At 40.4% G+C, this 21,542-nt stretch overlaps 1 protein-coding gene across 1 annotated transcript in view; it reads left to right on the forward strand.

Moving 5' to 3' along the window:
* The window catches only part of TMEM38B (transmembrane protein 38B), a 39,103-nt gene extending 18,502 nt beyond the window's left edge, over positions 1-20,601 (forward strand). Inside the window, exons 3-6 of the mRNA XM_075931365.1 lie at positions 3,154-3,338; positions 10,982-11,069; positions 13,150-13,267; positions 17,578-20,601. Coding sequence (XP_075787480.1) covers positions 3,154-3,338; positions 10,982-11,069; positions 13,150-13,267; positions 17,578-17,787 — 601 coding nt within the window. The 3' untranslated portion in view covers positions 17,788-20,601. The remainder of the gene's footprint in view (positions 1-3,153; positions 3,339-10,981; positions 11,070-13,149; positions 13,268-17,577) is intronic.
* Positions 20,602-21,542: the final 941 nt, after the last annotated feature.

Below are 21,542 nucleotides of genomic sequence, written 5' to 3' on the forward strand. Positions count from 1 at the left end.
ATCTGAAAAAGCAAAGACAATATATAAATCAAATGTACTGTTAAATAAGACTTAAGTGAGAGTGGTGTATATTGCTTATGACCCAGTACAAAGGTTATGAAATCTTTAGAGTTGGTTATATAAAAAACCTGCCATTCTTGTTCACTTCGAGAACTTTCTATTGACTTATCATAGGATTCCTATTTAGTCTTAATGTAAAATAAAGCAGAAATCGTTCACTGGTATATAAAAATTGTTAATGTGACACATATTCTCTTATCTAGTAATTCAGCATCAATAACACTTTAAAATATGTGGAATAGCAACATCTACTGGTAGCTATTGGTAGTTGCATAAAAATTATAGTGTTTGCAGGATAATCGAAAATGACAAAATAGAGAACTGTGGATGATTGTGCCATTGTTTTACAGAATGCTGAGGGTGTCTTAGCTTTCTAATAAATTATTGTCTTCTGTTTTTGATATTGGAAAAGCAAATATTGTGGATCATAATTACAGCACCACCACAAAAACCTAAAACTGGTAAAATCCGTGTGAATTTCCCCACAATGTAAGGGGTTTAATAGCTTCCATTAATTAAGTAGCCTGAGTAGTATAACAATATTAAGGCAAATTAATCCCTTGAAGTAGAGAGATGAAACTCCATTTACTGCAACACCTGCTTACAAAAGTATTGTAGATATTGTCACTCTGCGTAGTATTTATACAAAGGAGCCACTTGCAAGGGAGAATGCTGTGAAAGTAAATGTTAGCAATTCAATAGTCATTCACAAATATTTTGCATACGTACTTGTTTGTAATTTTTACATTGGTCACACGCAAATGGCATAGTGAAACAAAATATTAATGTTCCCTTGAGCTGGATGGAGGCAACTATGAATTTACCAAATGGATTTAAAATATCTAACAATAGATAGTGTTTGGCTTTTTTATGAACAAAGTTTCATCCATACACATATTCATGCAGCTCAGATGTCACTGAGTTATGAATTTGGTTTTTGACGATAACCATGTTGTGTAAGTGAAGGCTAATATTGAGCAGTACTGCTTGTTTTTCAGTTTTTCCCTATTTAACCTTCTTAATTTCAGTCTTTCAGTTCAGTTGTGATTTTTATTTGACATGACTGACAGTGGTGGCATGCAGAGTTGCAGCTTCTTGAAGAGAACTTCAGGGTTATAAAAAAGCCTTAAACTGGATTGAACTCTTATTCCCAGTATGTGACCACAATTTACCAATGGCCAGAGTTTATACGTTCAATATACAGAGATTTAATTGACTATTGTAAATGGCAATTGCATAATACACTCTTAGCATCCACACTGACCTGCACTGTGTGGCCTTTTCTCTCTTTCTCTCATATGCCATGGAACAATTATGTTCAGTAATTGCTTTCATTTGTGGAGGAGGAGGGAGAACAGGTCACTAGTCAGTGCAAAAGAAAAACGTGGATGCTGATGTGTGCACAGACTTGAACAGTAATCCTGCAGTAATGCAACTTTCACATAACATACGGGTTATTGCACAGGTGAAGTCATACAAATTATTTTACTCTGTCCTTTCAATTCTTTAAAGGTTTTAGATTATGCTAAGGTAGTCTCAGTCCTATGTTTCTATTCACAGATATCTTCCATAATTATATACAATCACAGTCATAACTATTGAAGCCAGAGCTTCAGTTGTAATTTGAGGAAAGGCAGCTGCTTTTGCACTTGAGGCAGGCCTATGGGGGAAGATCCAAATTTTTGAATATGTGCCTCCATAGTTTCAGCCTTCCTATCGCTGTTTCCTCACTTTTATTCTGCTTCTTTGCTCATTTGATTTCAGTGACATGGGTTTAATTCCCACAAAGCCTAGATCTGTTCCTCTGCCAACGCGTCCTGAGCACAGCTTTCATATGGCATTTTGTTTTTGGAATAGTCCTAGAGAGTCACACTTCATACATCTCAAGAAGTATGAGACTTTGCAAGGAAGGTTTTTACTCCTTTCAAGGCCTAGCCAAGAGACTGAGTCCACAGAAGAGCTGAGTAGGGACAAAATAGTGCGTCACACACCCAACTGATTCTTGTCTTGTTGTGCTGGAGCAGCTGTATGGATTGCTAAGGGGCTGCAGTTCACAGCCAGCATGTAATACTCCATTTTGGGCAGCAATGAAACTAAAGACTAATTTAAGTATATGGTTCCTCACAATAGCACACTCAGTTTAAGGCACTGATCTATGACTGAATCAAATCCAGATAAATCAAAAATGACAGCATAATTTCAACAGACAATGAAAAGGTTATGTAAGTAAAATATATATGACTTGTGCAAGTAATCTGTCCAGCTTCAGTTTTGGTGGTGTTTTCAGAAGTAAATTGTCTGAGCATATGAGTATCCTTGAATTGTTAAAACATGAGATTGCAAAGGGCAGTCCCGAAGACCAGCCAACTTGGGGTGGAAATGGCAGCCTAAAAGAGCCCAGTTTGGATAAATTGGAGCTCATGGATGTAGAGTCCTTCAATTCAGATCATGTGCACCAGCTGCTTCTTTAAAGTAAATTACAACCGTTTACTTAGTACCATAATCTGTAAGTTCAAAATGTTAAATGCCCCACTTCCTGTAAGAAGTGAAGTGTATTTGAAAAGAGCTTTAAATCACAACTGGCTTTGACTTTAACAAGGGATGGCAGTCTTGCTAAAGTTACGTAATGTTGTGTCACTGGCAGTACGAGAGCCCTGTGTCAGAATATGTCTATTCCCATTCTGCTCTAAAACTATTTCAACAATCCAAAGAAGCTCAAATGTTTATACAAAGCTGATTAAAAAACCCCAGCAAACCAACATTCAGACTCTTCTTTTGTACTTTAAGGAAGTCTTGATAACAATTTATGATGTTTGGAAACATATTTTGTGCAATGATCGTATATTTTAGGTGCTCAAATTTCAGGGGATGGATGCCATATAAATATCCCAAAAGAGATGTAATGAGGTAAATCCTAAAAAGGAACTATTCTGATTTTCAGTTTGGAGCTAAAGTACTAAAAGATGTGGAGAATAGGGATAAGATTAAAGAACTGCTAGTGATTACACAAATTCATTTTTAAAAGATGCTTTTAGAAAGTAATTTGCTTTGTTGCAAAGGGGTTTTAAGTAGAAATTTTCTTCTAAATTTCAGGTATCTTGTATTTTATTGTCCACACGATTTAGTCTACAGATGTTTTTCCTTTCTGCCTCTTCGGCTGATGGCTGCAGGAATGAAAGAAGTGACTAGGACTTGGAAAATAACAGCTGGAATTGCACATGCAAACAGCCACTTCAAAAACGCTTGGTTTGTCATGGTAGCTGTTGGCTGGGCCAGAGGTAATGTGTAAAATCTCTTGTTCTGATGAATTGTGACGTTTAAAGTGGTATTTAAATTGCAAACCATGTGCTCTTAGCAATAACACAGCATGATCTATCTTGTGGGAATGGTAGCCTTACATTCAAACTGTTACCCCTCCAGCAGGGAAAGCCTGTGTGTCCATGTAGTAATTTCTCAGGTCAGATTAGGGATGGCCTGGTTTCGGAGGAAGCTAAGACTAGCCCATAGGATAAAAGCTGTCTGTCCTCATGCAAGGATCTCCATGATTTGTTGGTTGATGGCAAAAGGAATCTGCAAGGCTACCATGTAACTTGCTCATTATAATGATTAACTTTCCAATGGAACTGTTCTCACGGACGCTGCACTTCTATATGACTGAACTGTTGCTTTTCTAATTGTTTAGTACGGCCCTATGCTTTACTCAGATTGAGCATGCTAGAGACATTTTATCCACCCTTATTGAGTTGTCTCCGAAAGTAAATATCACAGACGATATCTAGAAATGTATTGTACACGTCAGAGGTGCAGGGTTTGGTTTACTCTTATACTGTCTATCCCACTGCGGTAGAGACACCACTGGCTCTACTTCGCCTTTCCTTTTTTAGTTCTGTATGGGAGTTTATTTTCACTCCGTTTGGAAGCTCACAGATACATCAACAAAAGTAATGCCAACTTGTGTTGGTGTGTGTTATAAAGTTTTACTGAACAGAGTGCAGCATTCTTATTATGCCTTATATTTCTAGCAGTTTTTTCCCCTATAAGGGAAGTCTTCTAGACTTTATGTTGGAGTGCTTCTCTCTCCTCCACATGTGTATGCATATTAGGGATGGTAGCGCATAGTCATTTCCACGAATAACCAATAAACCTGGTTTTATCAGCTAATCCTAACTACATGCACCTCCTCTTGCTGCCTCTGCATCAGAGGCAGCAGGGGGAGGGAGGGAGCAGGAGTCAGTGCATGTGGGAAGCTGGCTTTTAAGCCAGCTGCCCACATGTGCTGCCACTCCCTCCCCCACTGCAGTGTGGGAGAAGGAAAGGAGGCAGGAGCCAGCACCGCGCCCCCCCCCTGCAGCTATATTTACACAAATGTTAGTTAACATCCCTAATGTAAATATATATTAACTGCCATCTATGATCCTGGAAGAAAACAGATTCTCATAAGTCAGAGCAATGAGACTGAGTCAGACTGGTGGTCTTCTTAGCCCAGCGTCCTGTTCTCCAGCAGCGGCTGATGCCAGATGCTTCAAAGGCAATGAACAGAGTGGCTGTTAGTGAGTGCTCCATCCCCAGCTTCTGGCAGTTAGAGGCTTAAAACACCCAGAGCATGCAGTCACATCTCTGACCATCATTCATGGGCCTACCCATAGGGCCTGATAAAATTCATGGTCCATTTTGGTCAATTTCAAGGTCGTAGGATTTTAAAAATTGTAAATTGCGTTGTTTCAACTATTTACATGTGAAATGTCAGGGTTAGAATTTGTAGGGATTCTGACCTAAAACTTTTTTTTTGGGGGGGGGGGGGGGGAAGGTTGCAAAGTTATTAAGGAGGGGTTAGGGTACTGTTCCCTATCTGGGGTGCTGCTGATGGTGGTGCTGCTTCAGAGCTGGGCGGTTGGAGAGCAGCAGCTGTTGCCAGGGAGCCCAGCTCTGAAGTCAAAGCTGCTACCAGCAGCAGTGCACAAGTAAGGCTGGCATGGTGTGGTACTGCCACCCTTCAGTGCGGCTGCCTGCGGAGCTGGACTCCCAGTCATCAGCTGCCACTCTCCAGCTGCTCAGCTCTGAAGGCATCACAGAAATAAGGATGGCAATACTGTGACCCCTGCTTACCACCCCCTTCCCCGCAACTCCCTGTTTGGTCAGGCTCCCCAGTGTCGAAATGCTGGTCCCTCATAGATAGTATGGGGTAAAAGCACACAGCCATATTTCATGGTCCATTATGTGTTTTTTGTGGCTGTGAATTTGTAGGGCTCTACCTAACCTCCGTGAACTTGCCTGATTCCTTTTTGAACCCAGTTATAGTTTTGACCTTCCAGTATCCCTTGGCAACAAGTTCCAGAGCTTACGTGGGCATTTTGTGTGAATTAGAGCATGCTTTTGTTTGTTTTAACTTGCTGCCCTGGTTCTTGTGTTAGTTACCCCTTCAGATAACACTTCCTTATTCACTTTGTCCACACCAGTCATGATTTCATAGAGTTCTATCCTATCCCCAGTTATTTGTCTCTTTCATGCTGATGTTGACTCAAAACGAGAGTGCAACGTATAATTTAACTAATGCCAATCAGCCTAATTAAATAAAGAAAATTACAAGGTGCGACTGCAAATCCGTTTCTAATCACCAGTTTTTTACCCCTGGTCAGTGGCAAGTGAAAATAAAACGTAACACTTTGAATAGATTTCAGCCACTAGACGATATTATTTCAAACAAGCAAAGCTGTTAATTACCACAAACAAAAGTAATCTACCAGAGTCTGCGGCGCGGGCGATCGACGGGGTGCTGGCGACCTCAATCCGTTGGCTAATTGAAAGCCTTGAGAGAGGAACAGCCAGGAGTCCCTCGCCGGGTGATGACGCCGACGCTGGCGACCTCAATCCGTTGGCTCTTCCGAGCCTCAGGAGAGGAGCAGCCAGGAGTCTCTCAAAGATCCAGAATCGGGTTCGATGGTCCGCCTTCTGCTGGATTACCGTCCTTCTTCCTGCGCTTCAGGAACAGCTGGAACTGGCGATAGTCGACCTAGACTCTGACTACTTATCCTATCCTATTCTAAAATAAAACCCTATCTAAGGACGCGACGCACCAGCCGAACAGACACGACAACGGCCGACGTGCTGCGACCGACGCTGCCTGACGGGCAGACACTATGACGTCCACTAAACTATCTAATAACTAAACTAACTAACTCTAAACCTATATCTATGTTAAGTGTAAGCCTTCCGTTTATCTTAACCTACTTAACCTAACCTAGGACTCAATCATTTGTTGCGGGACAAAAGCACATTCCCCTCTCGCCCTCTCATGCTAGCCTAGCCTAAACTTAAGTCTAACCCGACGCCCCGATGCAACACTTGAAACGGGCATTGCACAGGCTTTTAAAGGCTATGCTGATGCATATGCATGAGGGTTCTAGTTTGAAATGATTGGTTTACAGAGGATGCCGCTTTACATGATTTAGAATTGATTGGTCCCTTAACATAACTTAATATTTATGAAACAATGTTCTACCCTATGAATATTCATGAGACAGGTTCAAAATCAACAATTCCGTTGGTACATATGCAATGCAATTGATAACATATTAATGATGTAATATAAACAAGGCTAATATACATATAATCTGCTCATTACCATTCCAACACTTGTGGTACAGCCCAAGATTACATAAAATTACACAAGCATATACAATTCTGCTAACACTGAAAAATCCCTGTTTTTTTAATCTCTCCTCATTTGGAAGCTATTCCATATCTCTAATCATTTTTGTTGCCCTTCACTATATCTATTCTAGTGCTAATAGATATTTTTTGAGATGGGGGGTGACCACAATGGGATACAATATTCAAGGTGTAGCACATTATGGATTTATATAGAGTGATGGTATTTTCTGTCTTGTCTATCTCTTTTCTAATGGTTCCTATCATTCTATTAGCTTTTTTGAGTGCTGCTGCATATTGAGTGGATGTTTTCAAAGAACTGTCTCCAAAGACTCCAGGATCTTAAGTGATAAGTAATTTAGACCCCATCGTTTTGTATGTACAGTTAGAATTATGCTTTCCAGTGTGCATTACTTTGCGTTTATCAACGCTGAATTTCATATGCCATTTTGTTGCCCAGTCACAAAGTTTTGTGAAGATCTTTTGTAACTCTTTGCAGTCTGCTTTGGACTTACAAAATTATTCAAGATAGTTATTGTCTACAAATTTTGCTACCTTACAGTTTACCGCTTTTCAACGTAATTTATGAAAATGTTAAACAGCACTGGTCCCAGTAAAGAACTCTGGGGAAGCCAACTATTTACCCCCCTCCCTTCTAAAAACTAATACATTTATTCCTGTACTTTGTTTCCTGTCTTTTAATCAGTTACTGACCCACGAGAAGACCTTTCCTCTTACCTCATGACTGCTTACTTGCTTACGTGCCTTTGCTGAGGGACCTTGTGAAAAGCTTTCTGAAAGACATAAGAACGGCCATACTGGGTCAGACCAACAGACCATCTAGCCCAGTATCCTAACTGCCAACAATGGCCAATACCAGATGCCCCAGAGGGAGGGAACACAACAGGTAATCCTCACGTGATCCCTCCCCATCACCCATTTCTAGACAAACAGAGGCTAGGGATACTATTCTTTATCCATCCTGGCTAACAGCCATTGATGGACCTAACCTCCATGAATCTCTCTAGCTCTTTTTTGAACCCTGTTGAAGTCCTAGCCTTCACCACATCCTCTGGCAAGGCGTTCCAGAGGTTGATTGTGCGCTGAGTGAAGAAAAACTTGCTTTTGTTTGTTAAAACCTACTGCCTATTAATTTCATTTGGTGACCTAGTTCTTCTGTTGTGGGAATAAGTAAATAATGTTTCCTTATTCACTTTTTCTACTCCAGTCATGATTTTATAGACCTCTATTAGTCTCCTCTTTTCTGAGCTGCAAAGTCCAAGTCTTTTTAATCTCTCTTCATATGGGACCCATTCTAAGCCCTTAATCATTTTTGTTGCCCTTTTCTGAACCTTTTCCAATGCCAATATATCTTTTTTGGGATGAGGCGACCACATCTGTACACAGTAGTCAAGAGGTGGGCCTACCATGGTTTTATATAGAGGAAAGAAGATAGTTTTTGTCTTATTCTCTGTCCCTTTTGTAATGATTCCTAACATTCTGTTGCTTTTGTGACTGCTGCTGTACACCAAGTGGATGTTTTCAGGGAACTATCCACAATGAGTCCAAGAGCTCTCTTGAATAGTTGTAGCCAAATTAGTCCCTATCATGTTGATTAGTCCCTATCATTAGTCCCTATCATGCATTACTTTACATTTATCAACATTACATTTCATTTGCCATTTTGTTGCCCAGTCACTTAGTTTGGTAAGACTCAAGTTCATTATATCCACTGGATCACCCTCCTCCACTTGTTTGTTGTTCCCTTCAAAAAATTCTTATAGATTGGTGAGGCATGATTTCCCTATACAAAAGCCACATTGACTGTTCCTTAACCACTTGTGTTCATCTGCGTGTTTGGTAATTCTGTTCTGTGCTATAATTTCAACAGGTTTGCCCGGTACTGAAGTTAGGTTGGCTGGTCTGTAATTGCCAGGATCACTTCTGGAGCTTTTTTTTTTTTTTTTTTTTTTTAAATCGGCATCACATTAGCTGTCCTTCGGTCGTCTGGTACAGAAGTGGATTTAAGTGATAGGTTACATACCACAAATAGTAGTTCTGCAATTTCATATTTGAATTCCGTCAGAACTCTGGGGTAAAGACCATCTGATCCTCGGGACTTATTACTGTCTAATTTATCAATTTTATCCAAAAACTGTATTAAGTAATCTGGCACAGTTCCTCAAATCTGTCCCCTAAAAAGAATGGCTTGAGTGTGGGAATTTCCCATAAACCCTATGTAGTGAAGACAGACACAAAGAATTCATGTAGTTTCTCTGTAATGGCCTTTTCTTTCTTGGACGTGCAGTGGCTTCATTGATTGTTTAGCAGACGTCCTGCTCCTGATATACTTAAACTATTTTCCATTATTTTTGTGGTTTTTTCCCCCTAGTTACTTTTCAGATTATAATTAGGCTGGCCAAAAAACACTTTCATGCTTGATTTGCCGGAGCTTATGTTCCCGTTTATTTTCCTCAATAGGATTTAACCTCCAATTGTTAGAGGATGCCTTTTTGCCTCTTTTACCCTATTTAGATGCAAGGTGGGGGGACAGGAGCCCAGTGCACAGCCCAGCTGGGTTTTCTCAGGAGGCTGGGAGCCAGGAAGTTGCAGCACTGCTGTTGGGGGTGGAGATCGGAAGACAGGAAGCCTAGTGCATGGCTTAGCTGAGATGTGTAGTGGGAGGGGTGAGGTGGGGCAGAAAGCCTGATACGCAACCCACCTGGGCTGCCCGGGAAAACCAGGAAGCCTGGTGGTGGCGGCAGGGCAAGGGTTAGGGCTGGCAGCAGGGAGGCCAGAAACGACTTCCCCATGTCTGACAAAATCCCTCATCCAGGACCAGTCAAGTCCTGAGGGTGCCAGACCAGGCAGGTCCAACCTGTACTGAAGTTTGTATTCTTACAGCCTCTAATCTCCCTGAGCATTTCACAGTCACTGTCGCCTTCCTGATCAAGAAGTAGTAGTAGGAGGAGGTTATAATTAGTCAAGCATGACATTTGTATCCCTAGAGAGTGTATGGTATGGTCTGAGTTTAGATTTTTACTACATTTGAGTCTATGCTTGCTTTCTAGAGAGTGCTATTCCCTCACCTGCATGGCCAGCATTCCATTTCTCTGTGTGTTGTACCTTGATATTACCGAGTCTCAGTAATTTCTGTTGTTTCACCATGTTTCTACGGTACCTATTATATCAATATCCTCACTGAATACCTTGCACTCAGGTTCACCTGGTGCAGTATTTAGACTTCTAGCATTTGTATCCAAGTATTTGCAAAATTTGTCTTTTTTTTTTTTTTTTTTTTTTTGGTCTGCCATTATATAATGCCATTGAATGGGACTCATTCAGTTAACTGCTTCTTTTCCATTCCTGCCTGTAGTTTCTCACCTACCCACATAAGAAGTATGGGTGTGGGGGAGTGTGGGAACTGCAGCTCCCAATACAAGGGTCCCAGCCATCAGCCTGCACCCAGGGGTCCTCGCTGCTGCCTGGGGTCCTGGCCGCTGGTCCTGCTGCATCTGGGGGTCCTGGCTGCTGGCCCTACTGCAGGCCTTGGAGCCTCGACCCTCAGTCCCGCACCTGGGGGCTCCACAGCTGCCTCCAGATGTGGCTCCAGCCTGGTGTGGTGAGGGGCACAGACTGAGTAAAGTGGGGGGAGCTCAGCACCCTTACCCTAAAAATTATTCCTGCACCATTGCTTTCTCAACTTCTGCCCTCTACTCTTTACTAGGATAGAGAATCCTTGTTAACAGAGCTTTGCCTACTAATAGTCTGGCCCACGTGCTCCTCCACACCTGTCGGGCTTTCCCTCCGGGCCTTAGTTTAAAAACTCCTCCACAACCTGTTTAATTTCACATGCCAGCAATCTGGTTCTGTTTTGGCTTGGGTGGGGCCCATCCTTCCTGTATAGGTTTTTCCTTTCCAGAAAGGTTGCCCAGTTTTTAATAAACATAAAACCCTCCTCCTTACACTATCTCCCTCACTCAATGTCTTTCTCCCATTAAATAACAATACAGTGCTTACAGTGACAAATGCCAGCTTGAGGCACCTTAACAGGGACCTGACTTTGAGATGGTGGAAGCTTGGCAATCCATCTCTTTGAAGTGTTGGACGTCGGTCAGCCGTGTCATTAGTCGCTACTGAGAGTTCAGACAGTATTCACAACTGTAGTTCAGGAGTCAGATTATGTACCATTGAGGAGGAGACCATGGGGACTGTAAGTCACTAAGAGACCATATATACCACTGAGACATGTAATCATGTATTGAATTTTCAGGAGCTGGTGGTGGCTTAATCTCAAACTTCGAGCAGTTGGTGAGAGGTGTTTGGAAACCTGAAAGCAACGAACTTCTGAAGATGTCCTAGTAAGTTTGTGTAAAGCACAGTGCAACTGGAATTATTTCCAGTAACTTCGTTCTCTTTGGCTTTCACCCTCAAAGTCCTACGTGAGTAATTTTCTTTGTGCACCATTTAAAAACAGGTGCTCGGATACCACTCATACATTCGAAGTGGGTCCAGATCTTATCTATGTGATGGCTGCCTGCCCTGTGTTACAGGAGTGGTTAGTCTCAAATAATTTTCCTTGTGAATAATTGTCTCCCCTACAAAATTCCACGGAAGTGGAACTCATATTGGTAAATAAGTTGGCAGAGAGGGCAATTAGTTGAACGGGCAAGAAAAATTAACCTCCTTTCCTCAAGATGTGGTTCCTGCATGTCAGAAATGAAGCATATTGTGGCAAGGTAATGCGAGTGAAACGTACATTCCTGCATGTGCTGGGACATATTGTGAAGGTAAGTCGAGTCATTCTGGTGAATATGTTCCTCAAACACTTACTTACACCCTTAAAGAAAAAAGCAGTTGCACTCTTCTGAACACACATGCAAGCCATCTGTTAAATATATAGCATTAAAACACATCAACACATGGCTCTGGTGCATTGCAAGATGGGAGATGCTACTTGAGTTTCAGCTTTCAGTTTCTTTGTCTTGCAGAAGCTAAATTGGGAGTGTTACACAGTACCCAGTTTAGCTTCTGCAAAAGAGAATTGGACCTGGCTGGCAGGCCACAAACTACTGCTGTAAAGGGAGACAAGCTCATAGTGGGCATCTAAAATCCCCTTTGCCCTCCCATGTGACTTCCCAGCTGGCTTCTGTGAAAATGATTATTTCAAAAACAGGGTTATGACTGTTGATGTTATAAAAGCAGCAGGAGCAGATAAACATTTAGGGATGCTGGTTTCATGTCACTGTCTTGGGTAATAAAGAATGACAGAAAAGAAATACAAAAATTATGAGCTGTACTATTTCCAAAAGGAAGGATTGTGAGGCTTATAGTATCAACTGCTCTCTGGTGACCTAAATACTTCAAACTTAGTGAAACAAGCAATTTCTGCCAGTTTAAAACACAGCATTCACTTTCTTGGTTTAAAAAAAATGTGCTAGCTGAAGGAAGAATGAGTTTTAAATGTTTAAAAATTGTGATATTGCAATATGTCAGAACAGAGCGGTATTGGGCCCCGATCACTGTCCTCACATCCTGAAATTACTTTGATTAAAAATTCTCTTGATAATTTTCTCCCAAATGTTTTTCTTAGATTCATGCGTTTAGCTTTATAATCAAATGAAAGTTGTGATTTAAAAAAAAATCCTAAAAGCATGAATCTAGTGAAAGGTGTGATTAAGAAATGGAACTTGTCAAATCTCCAGTCATAAGAATATAAATACTACTAGACTCCTGATCAGGGAAAAAATGAATGCACAAAGTTGAAAGTGAACAGAGGGGACAAAATCTAATAAACAGTAATCATGGATGTATCCAGCCTCCTATCAAGCGGTCAAATGTTGCAGTGGCCTAAGTTTTTAGACAAGCAGTTTCTTGATACCTTAAATGATTGGTTCTTAAAACAAATTGTTCTAGAGCACAGAATGGAGAGAGTTTATTCTTAACTCAGTCCCAAGTAATACATAGGAGATGACTGAAGTAATAAGTTCAATCACTAAGTAGTAGTGACTACAGTATAATTAAGGTAAAAATGGAAGAAAGTCTCTCACGATGATTAGAGGCATGGCAAAAACTTCCGTAAAAAGACTGAATGAAAATATTGGGGCAGCTTAATTTAGAGGCGATTAATAAAGAGATATGTAAGATTTAGAAATTAAATAATGGTATGGAAAAGGCAAATTGGATGTTTCTTCTTTAAATTCAGGAACAAAGAAATCTAAGAAATTGAAAGCCTGCAAACTAAAAACGGATGGAAGGATTCTTAACAAAAATTAGCCTGACACACATTACTGTATTGTTACCACAAGCTTTTTATCATTTACTTTCAGCCAAGCAAACATTATAGTTCCTATTATATGCTATCAATTTTCAGATAATTTCTGTCAGCAGAGAAGGTGGAGAAGAGAGAACTCACAAACTTGTCTTTACTTTGGTTTCCAGCCCTGTAAAAGTGACTCTGGTAGGTGCAGTGCTCTTCACGTTGCAACATGCCCAGAACCTGCCGATAGCGAGACACAACCTTATGTTCTTTTACACCACCTTTCTAGTGGTCACAAAGGTAAGAATTTGGAACTGTCTCATTATTTAAACACATGCAATATTTCTCCGTTCTTTCTAAAGCAAGATGCACATTGTTGAATGTCTCTCTCTCTGTCTCTCTCCTTATATCCTGTAAGAATATTCATTTCAGTTTTCTATTTCTGGAGAGATCCACTCAAACTCCATTGATGAAAATGGCATAACTGAATTGAAGTCAGTGAAGCTACCTCAATACCAGTGGAGGAGCTGAAATTTGTGAGCCTTAAGTTATTCTTCCATATGCGAAAGCAGACCAACAACAAGTTCTTTGCATTGTGGCCTTAGCTAGTTGCGTTTAAAAGAATATTTAAAAAAATTGGCACTGGGAGTTGATATTTCAAGCTACTAAATTACATCAGAGACAGACCGCTAAAATACAACTGGTTGTCTTGCCAGTCTGTTAATACATGTGGAGCAAAAAAGAACTGCAGCCAAAGGCCAAGTGTTTCTAGTCACCAAATAATTTTTTGTATGTGAATAAAACACTCTGTCTTCATGCTGTTGTTCAAAAGTTAGTATTTTTGGATACATCTTTCATCTATCTACGAAATAACAGTGAAGGAGAAGAGAAAAATAATATGAATAGTGTTTATTATCTTTTTGTTTATAAAGAGTGTGGATGTGTATATCCACACACATTCACGAGTACACGTGAGATATACACACATTTATTGTTCTTCTCTTAAATCTTCTTTTTATAGTCGTGTGACATCTTCAAGACTAACAGATTTATTTGGGCATAAATGTTCATGATGCATTGGAGTGGAAATTAGAAGCCTCTGTAATTTCCACTCCTATGTATCTAAAAAGTGGCTCTTTGCCTGTGAAAACCTGATGCCCAAATAAACCTGTTAGTCTAAGGTGCCACAGAACTCCTGGTTGTTTTTGCAGATATAGACTAACAAAGCTACCCCTTTGATACTACTTATGGTTGATCTCGAATTTCTCATGTTCTGCATTAGTCTCCTCCCAGGACGCTGGGCTATATTCAGGACTGTTTTAACCCCAAAAAAGACACAATTGCGAGCTCAGAATTTGAGCTGTAACAGTCTCGAGGGTTGCCACTCTGTTCTCGAGGAGACGTTAAAACAGTGGGTGAACCGAAGGATAGTTTAAAAAGAACGGCCTGCCTCCAACAGGGCATACCTGGAAACATTGCATTTTTAAAATCTAAGATTTTAGGTTTCTTGGGTGCTATGGTAATATAAATAATTGTTAGTGCTCCAGACTTACTTTCTTAAACCACCTAAACATTAGAGGCACTCAGGATACCAGTGATGTGGTATGAGGAGATCAGTATGGGAAGGGGGGGGGGGGGGAGACTCGAGTCTGAGCCTCCCTGTACTGCTAAAGCCCATAGTACAGTGACCTACAACTTCGTGGTACCAGTTCTGCATTTGTGACTTGTTAGGAGCTTGAGGTCAGCTAGTATCTGTAACACTAGAGAGTCACAGTTCATGCTGGTCTGGCATGGGTGTGGCATGCAGACTTACGAAGTTGTGTTTTGCTTCCCAGACTCTTCTGAAACCTCTCTCAGAACCAATGTACCACTCTGGTATTTAGTATAGGGTTAAGTACCAAAACTAGGCCCAGGGCTGCTGACAGAATTGCTAGCCTCCTGGGCATGTGTGGGTGGGTGGGGTGGGGCTCTGGACCCTCACAAGAGACAGGATTTGGGGGCTTACCTTCCCCAGCCAGCCCTTCAGCACTGCCTGGCCTGTGCCCCTGGCTGTTCCAGCAGTGATTTAGAGGACTTGGGGCTCTGGCCTCTGCTACTGCTAAGGTAGCACAACAGCAGCTGGTAGCCCCAGGACTTTTTAAATCATGGGGCCCCAGGACACCTGCTCCTTTGTCGTTGTCCTCTCCCCCCCCCATTGGCATCCCTGATTTGGTTTATTAAACAGGCTCTTTTCCCCTGGTCCAGGAGGAAATTCTCCCACTAAGTTTGTTTTAACGCAGGTGTATTGTAGGATATATGCTCCCTCAATTAGCGATGTCCGGTCTTTACAGCTTGGGGGAAATTCAAGGTCATGGGACCACAAAACACCACGCTAGAGCAGATTCCTTCTTTCCTTTGATCTGCTTAGTAGTGCAAAGGGAGTGGATTTCAGAAGCAGGCCTCCTGCTGAGGATTTACCTCAGTGCCTTGAGTCTTCAGTAGTACAGAACCAGCGTAGCCTCATTCCACACCGCCTCTGGCGGTGCCTGTTTTGGGAGCTGAACCTTAGGATGTGGTCACACATCTAAACCGAATAGGCTACAAAATGCTTGTTTACTTAGGCAGAATAGCCTGGAATGTTTGGCAGGGCTGAGGTAGTATTCTGGAGAGGTACTAAAGTCCGAAGAGAACTAGAAGTGTGGATCTCCTTAGACTTTTAATTAGGGTCTGACCTAGCAAAGCCTTAATTCAGTGAGCAGTCTTCTCTGAGTGTAAGGTTTTCCAGGATTGGACCCATAATTGGAGAAAGGCTACAGGTGACTGACTAATTCTGTATTGCTAGTTATGGCTAAAAGCATCTCTCCATAATGGCTTTTAATATAGCAAGGCTTTTGTACAGATTTTGGTTTTAAATTACTGTAAGTGAAATAATTCTTGCAATGCACAGAAAATTGTACAGGGAAGCCTACTAGGGCACTGACTTTTTCCTCTGTCTTCAGGGAGATTGTTTCATCTTTCTTATCATATTACTCTTCATGCATTTATTATGCTTAGTTTATTTTCTATGTGTATGTTTAGGATTAATCAGTGTTTTTCAGTCTAAGGTGAAATGGAATCATAGGACTGGAAGGGACCTTGAGAGGTCATCTAGACCAGTCCCCTGCACACTCGACAGGACTAAATATTGTCTAGACTATCCCTGAGAGGTGTCTGTCTAACCTGCTCTTACAAATCTCCAGTGATGGAGATTCCACAACCTTCCTAGACAATTTATTACTGGCAATTAGCGAGCTTTTCCTAACGTCCGACCTGAACTGCCCTTGCTGCAATTTAAGCCCATTGCTTCTTGTTCTATTCTTAGAGGTTAAGGAGAGCAATCTCCCTTCTCCTTGTAATAACTTTTTATGTATTTGAAAACTATTATCGTGTTCCCTCTCTGCCTTGTCTTCTCTGGACTGAACAAACCCATTTTTTTCAATCTTTTCTCATAAGTTATGAATAGAACTTTCGTTGTTTTCTGGACTTTCTCTAGTTTGTCCACATCTTTCCTGAAATACGGTGCTCAGAATTGCATGCATTACTCAAGTTGCAGAGTAGAGCGGAAGAATTACCGCATTTTAGCGAATATACCCTGCACCCGAATATACCCCACGATGTTTGCTGTTTGAGTAAAAAAAAATCTTGTATACTCTGCGCACGAGTATAACCCGCGGGGTATACAAGACTTTTCTGTGCCGGGGGTATATTTGCTAATTTACGGTGTGGGAGAGGGGGGGATTAGCCAGCTATTCACCGCCCCGGTTCCTGCGCAGCCTCTGGGGGGGGAGGGGCGGGAGTGCTCACCCCCCTGGTTCCTCCGCAGCCACAGGAAGGGGCGGGGGAGCAGGAACCACCAGCCTCCGGGGGGGGGGGGGAGCATCCCCCCCACCCCCGTTCTTCTCCCCCAGAGAATCGCTGGTGTGTTTTTAAAAAAAAACAAAAAAAAAACCCACCACCACCACCACCACACACCACCTATATACCCTGCACCTGAATATACCCTGCAGGAGGGGTATGTGCGCGGGGTTTGTAAAATATAACATATAACCTGTGGGTTATATGCGCTAAAATACGGTACTTCTCATGTCTTGCTTATAACACTTCTGCTGCTAATACATCCCAGAGTGATGTTTGCTTTTTTCAACATGTTGCATTTCAGTACTGTTTACTGGTATTACTAGTTGAAATGCAGTTATTTTAGACAAAGATTTGCACCGGCGGCTAGAAATGCCCTATATTACATGTGAAATACAACTGTTTTCAAATTAGGGATTTATAGAATACAGTGCTGAAAGCTTAGAGATGGTCTACACAGATTTCCATCAGAGTACATAAGTTTTATTTATATCTTTTGTTATTTCAGTGCAGGTCTGTGTGATTTAGCAGATGTGAATTTAATATAAAATTGAAGTAGAATGCTTCTTTTAGAGGAGTGTCCACCGACAGACTTGTGCTGAAATAAGAATTCAAACCAGGGTAGGTATTTCAGTGCATATTTTTGTAGCAGAGCAGCCTGTACGACGTTGTTGTTAAGTAGTCTTTATTTGGGGAGTGACGACTTTCTAACTTAAATGTGACTGCTTTCTTTATAGGTAACTATGATGCTGACACAATCTGCAATTTCTCCATTTGCTCCTTTTGAGGCTGTGCTGGGCCAAATGCTCTTTGGTTGGCAACAAACTCCATCTAAAGTAAAGAGTGAGGCCAGAGTATCTTCCAATGGAACTTCTTCAGGCTGTGACTCTGCTGCTGGAGAGGCCAGTGAAAGCATTAAGAAAAGACAGGCAAAGAAAACCGAATAAGTGATGGGGAAAAATGTCTCTTGTTACACGTGCCCATAACACTTTAAAACATTTATATTTCAAATGATGGGAAAAAGAAAATGGTAGGTCAGGAAATGCATGGGACAACAGACTGGCAGCAATGATAAGCTTTGTGTATTACTGTAATGTAGTTAGCCTTTAAAGTATATTTTTAAATTGCAATTCAGATATTGGGATTGTGTGTATCATGGTAGATGTTTTTCAGCTAAATGGCACTAAAGAAGAGATTTTTATAGTGATGATGACTTTACTAAATGAGAAATTTTTATATTTATGAAAAAACTATATAACCCCCCCCCTCCAGAAGTTAGTAACAAAGAGACAATCAATTTGACTGTACTTTCTTTAGCATTTATTTTTGCATATAATTTGATTCATTATTTTTCAGCTGAATACAATGGCTAGTTATACACAGTAGGACAGTATGAACACTTTTGTTGTCTTGTTCATCTGAGCAATGGAGTTATAACAACATTTAAAAAAAAATTCACATTATGTGAATTAAAAAAAGTAACTCTGTAAATAGTTTGCACAGCAAAACTGTGGAATCGTGCCCAAAACACAAGGCATTTGTTCCCTAGAAAAATACGTGAATTACTATTATAATTCATGTTGCACTGATCTTGATTCTATTTAGTCTCAAACTAATGAGAGAATATTTTTCATATTTTCTGCTTTCCAAAATAAAAGTGTATACTCTTGCACTTTTTTTTTTTTTTGTAAAGCTATTACAGGTATCAAATAGAAAATTTTCAGTACTAACATTTATCCAGCTAACCTACTTTGGAACTATGTCACTTGAAAATTTTTGATTTATATGTTTGCTGTTTGTTAGGCAGTAAATCAGACAGTAATATAATATCACTGCTATTAAATTGTTAATGTGCATTTGTTAATGTGCATTGTTAATGAAGCATGTGATTTTTAGTATTTCTTCCATTTTCATTTCACCGTGGCTGGATGTGTTCCAGTATGGCATCTTATCCCAAATATTTAACATCATCATCTCCTGCTTTCTAAGGTAGACCATCATTGTGAAATGAACTCAGAGAATTACATGTTGCAGCTAATACCCATTTTTCCAACCCAAAATGGTTAACACTTTAACCTTTTCCCTGGTTGTAGGATAAATACATAGATTTTACACCCTCCTACATTCATGTCATTCTGATTTTTTTTTAAAAAAGTTCCGTCATTTTGCTTCTACCAATGCCAGTTTTGGCACCAGTACTGTTGCTATTTGTGTTCATACTTCTGTCCTCTAGGTAACCTTGTTTAGATTAGTCCAGGTCTTACCATGTGGTAATAAAAATACTGGTGCCCGGTCTGTTTCACCACACATGCTGGTACTAGCATTGGTGGAGCAGTACTTGCTGGTGGTAACAAGTAAGAGGACTTGTCTTGTAAGTTGTGCGCTAATTGACCATCCATGCCTCTTTCTGTTCATTGTGTATGTTGCATGCTACTTTGGTAACTCATCTCTAGCAGCTATTGTCTTAGTGAACGTCTCTTAATTCTAGAAGATTTAATTAGTGTTTGAAAGCTGTTGCATTTTGTGAGTGGTATCTTTCATGTGGCCCATCATTCATTTTGTCATCAAAACTATTTTATTCTGTGTCTTCTGTCAACACCAGACTGCACATGCTGAAATTTTGTCTGATAGCGAGCACTTTTTGAAGCATTTCAGTAGCTAAATTAAACCAGTTACCTCCATGTGAAAATGGCAAGGGGGAGAGAAAATGTACATTTCTCCTCAGACTGCAGTTCAACTCTGGAAAAAATGACTGTGGGTTAATTATCCCAGTTATCCCGCTAGCTCAGGATGGATCTAAAATCTGAAAACAAAATTCCAGTTGCAAGATACATTTCTGAATTTGAGATAATCATGGTACCTTATTCAACAAAGCTTTTTTCTGTACATTCATACTGAGATGTACTCATTCTAGTAACCAGAAAATGTTTTACTGCCTTTTCTTCCTGTTAGTCCTAACCAGCACAGCTGAGAGAATACTGAATCTGTCTGATGTGTATATAGGGCTGGCAGCTAGAAGAGCCTCCCCTATGCACTGAGAACATATGATACAGCATCAAAGTTGCAGATAGAATGCCATGATGCTACTTCAGGTCTCTTCTGAGATAGGAATCCAACTTTATAGTAAACCTTAGATTTTAGGCAGAATCCAGGTAAGACTTGAAATGCAAGGCCAGTTAACTAAACCAGCCTACTTCAACATGGAAACAAGCACATGAAATCTAGGCAAAACTCTTATGAATCTAGTGCTCCCAAAGGACAAAATAATCAGTGTCAGATTCTTGCCTTATAATATTGGGGCTCCATTTGTTTTCCAGGAATACATGATAGGAGCATTGAACAGAATATTAAGTACATGTATGATTTTGGCTTATACGGGATGCCATTAAAAGTAACAACTCGTTATCTGATTAACAGGCAGGTAACAATGAGAGAGACCTCAGTAACTGCAGTACTTCCAACATGTTAAAACATTCAGGTAACGCTAAGGGGTACTAAGTTTGTGAACAAGTGTTTGAACACCTCATAGTACTAGACTTGGTACATTGGGTATGAGACACTGTCTCCCCGCCCCCCCCCCCCCCGGTAACTATGGTACAACTGTGAAATATTGGCCAATATCTGGCCATTTTTGCCAATATGGATGTGAAAATGTGTAGAATTACTTTAAGTTTACAATAATTTGAAGCCGAAAATGTGGTGTATTACTTTCAATGTGGATTTCTAAAAATTGCATTAATAATAAAGTAAGTAGAAATGGTTGTGGTTTTCCTCATTTTTCTTGTTTGGCTGTTTTAGAAAATATAAGAACATAAAATCTAAAGCCTGTAAAGTTATTTTTAGATAGAAATACAGTATAATTATACAATATAATTTTTCTGAACAACTCAGTAATAAATTGTTTCCATTCCAGAGGAACTTTGAAACCTTTTCATATTAAAATACTGTAGAGAATGACTGATCTTGCCAGACAGATTTCTGAAAGAACTCTGCATACAACAGCTTCTATTCTAAATGGAAAATCAGGCCACTCCAAAATTTTGCAATATTCAGCAGTTCCCATTGTTCTGGGGTTCTGGTGGCTGAGTGCTCTTGAAGATTTGTCTATAATTGTTGGTGTGTTGATAACGAACGCTGAATAATAAGAGAAAATGTTTGCAGTTTCTTGGAAGAATTCTTATACCAGAGCTATAGAAGCAGAACACACATTACCCTTACACTTAGCTCTGGTTTCTAATGTAAAGGCAAGTGTATCTGCATGTCCTTCAACTTACTCCCCTACTATATCATTTGCTAATCTTTCAAATTTGATATGTTTTTGTTGTAGTCAAGTAACTTCTGCAACAGTTACGGAAAAGTTAATTTGGGGATACTTTGTATTATAAAGTCTCAAACAAATCCGGTCTCTTAGGTGTAGATCGGTTCAGGTGAGTATTGCCTTCTCTAGCTATCATCCCTAATAAACCTTTGTTGTATTCTTCTCTGCAAGATCAGCCACTATATTCACTCTAATTGCTTTTCTGGCTAGATTCAGGATTAGCCAGAATCAGCACAAGTGTCGTATGTAAATTCCTTTCCTGTCTTTCATTGGCCAAATGTATGTTTCCTTAAATGTATCTTTTGCTAATACAAACTAAGGATGTGATCTGCATGGGAGGACCCTTGCTCTTACATGGAGCCCACTGTTGGCTTCAGAGATTTT

The sequence above is a fragment of the Pelodiscus sinensis genome, chromosome 6, assembly GCF_049634645.1.
Source record: "Pelodiscus sinensis isolate JC-2024 chromosome 6, ASM4963464v1, whole genome shotgun sequence".
Lineage (NCBI taxonomy): Eukaryota > Metazoa > Chordata > Testudines > Trionychidae > Pelodiscus > Pelodiscus sinensis.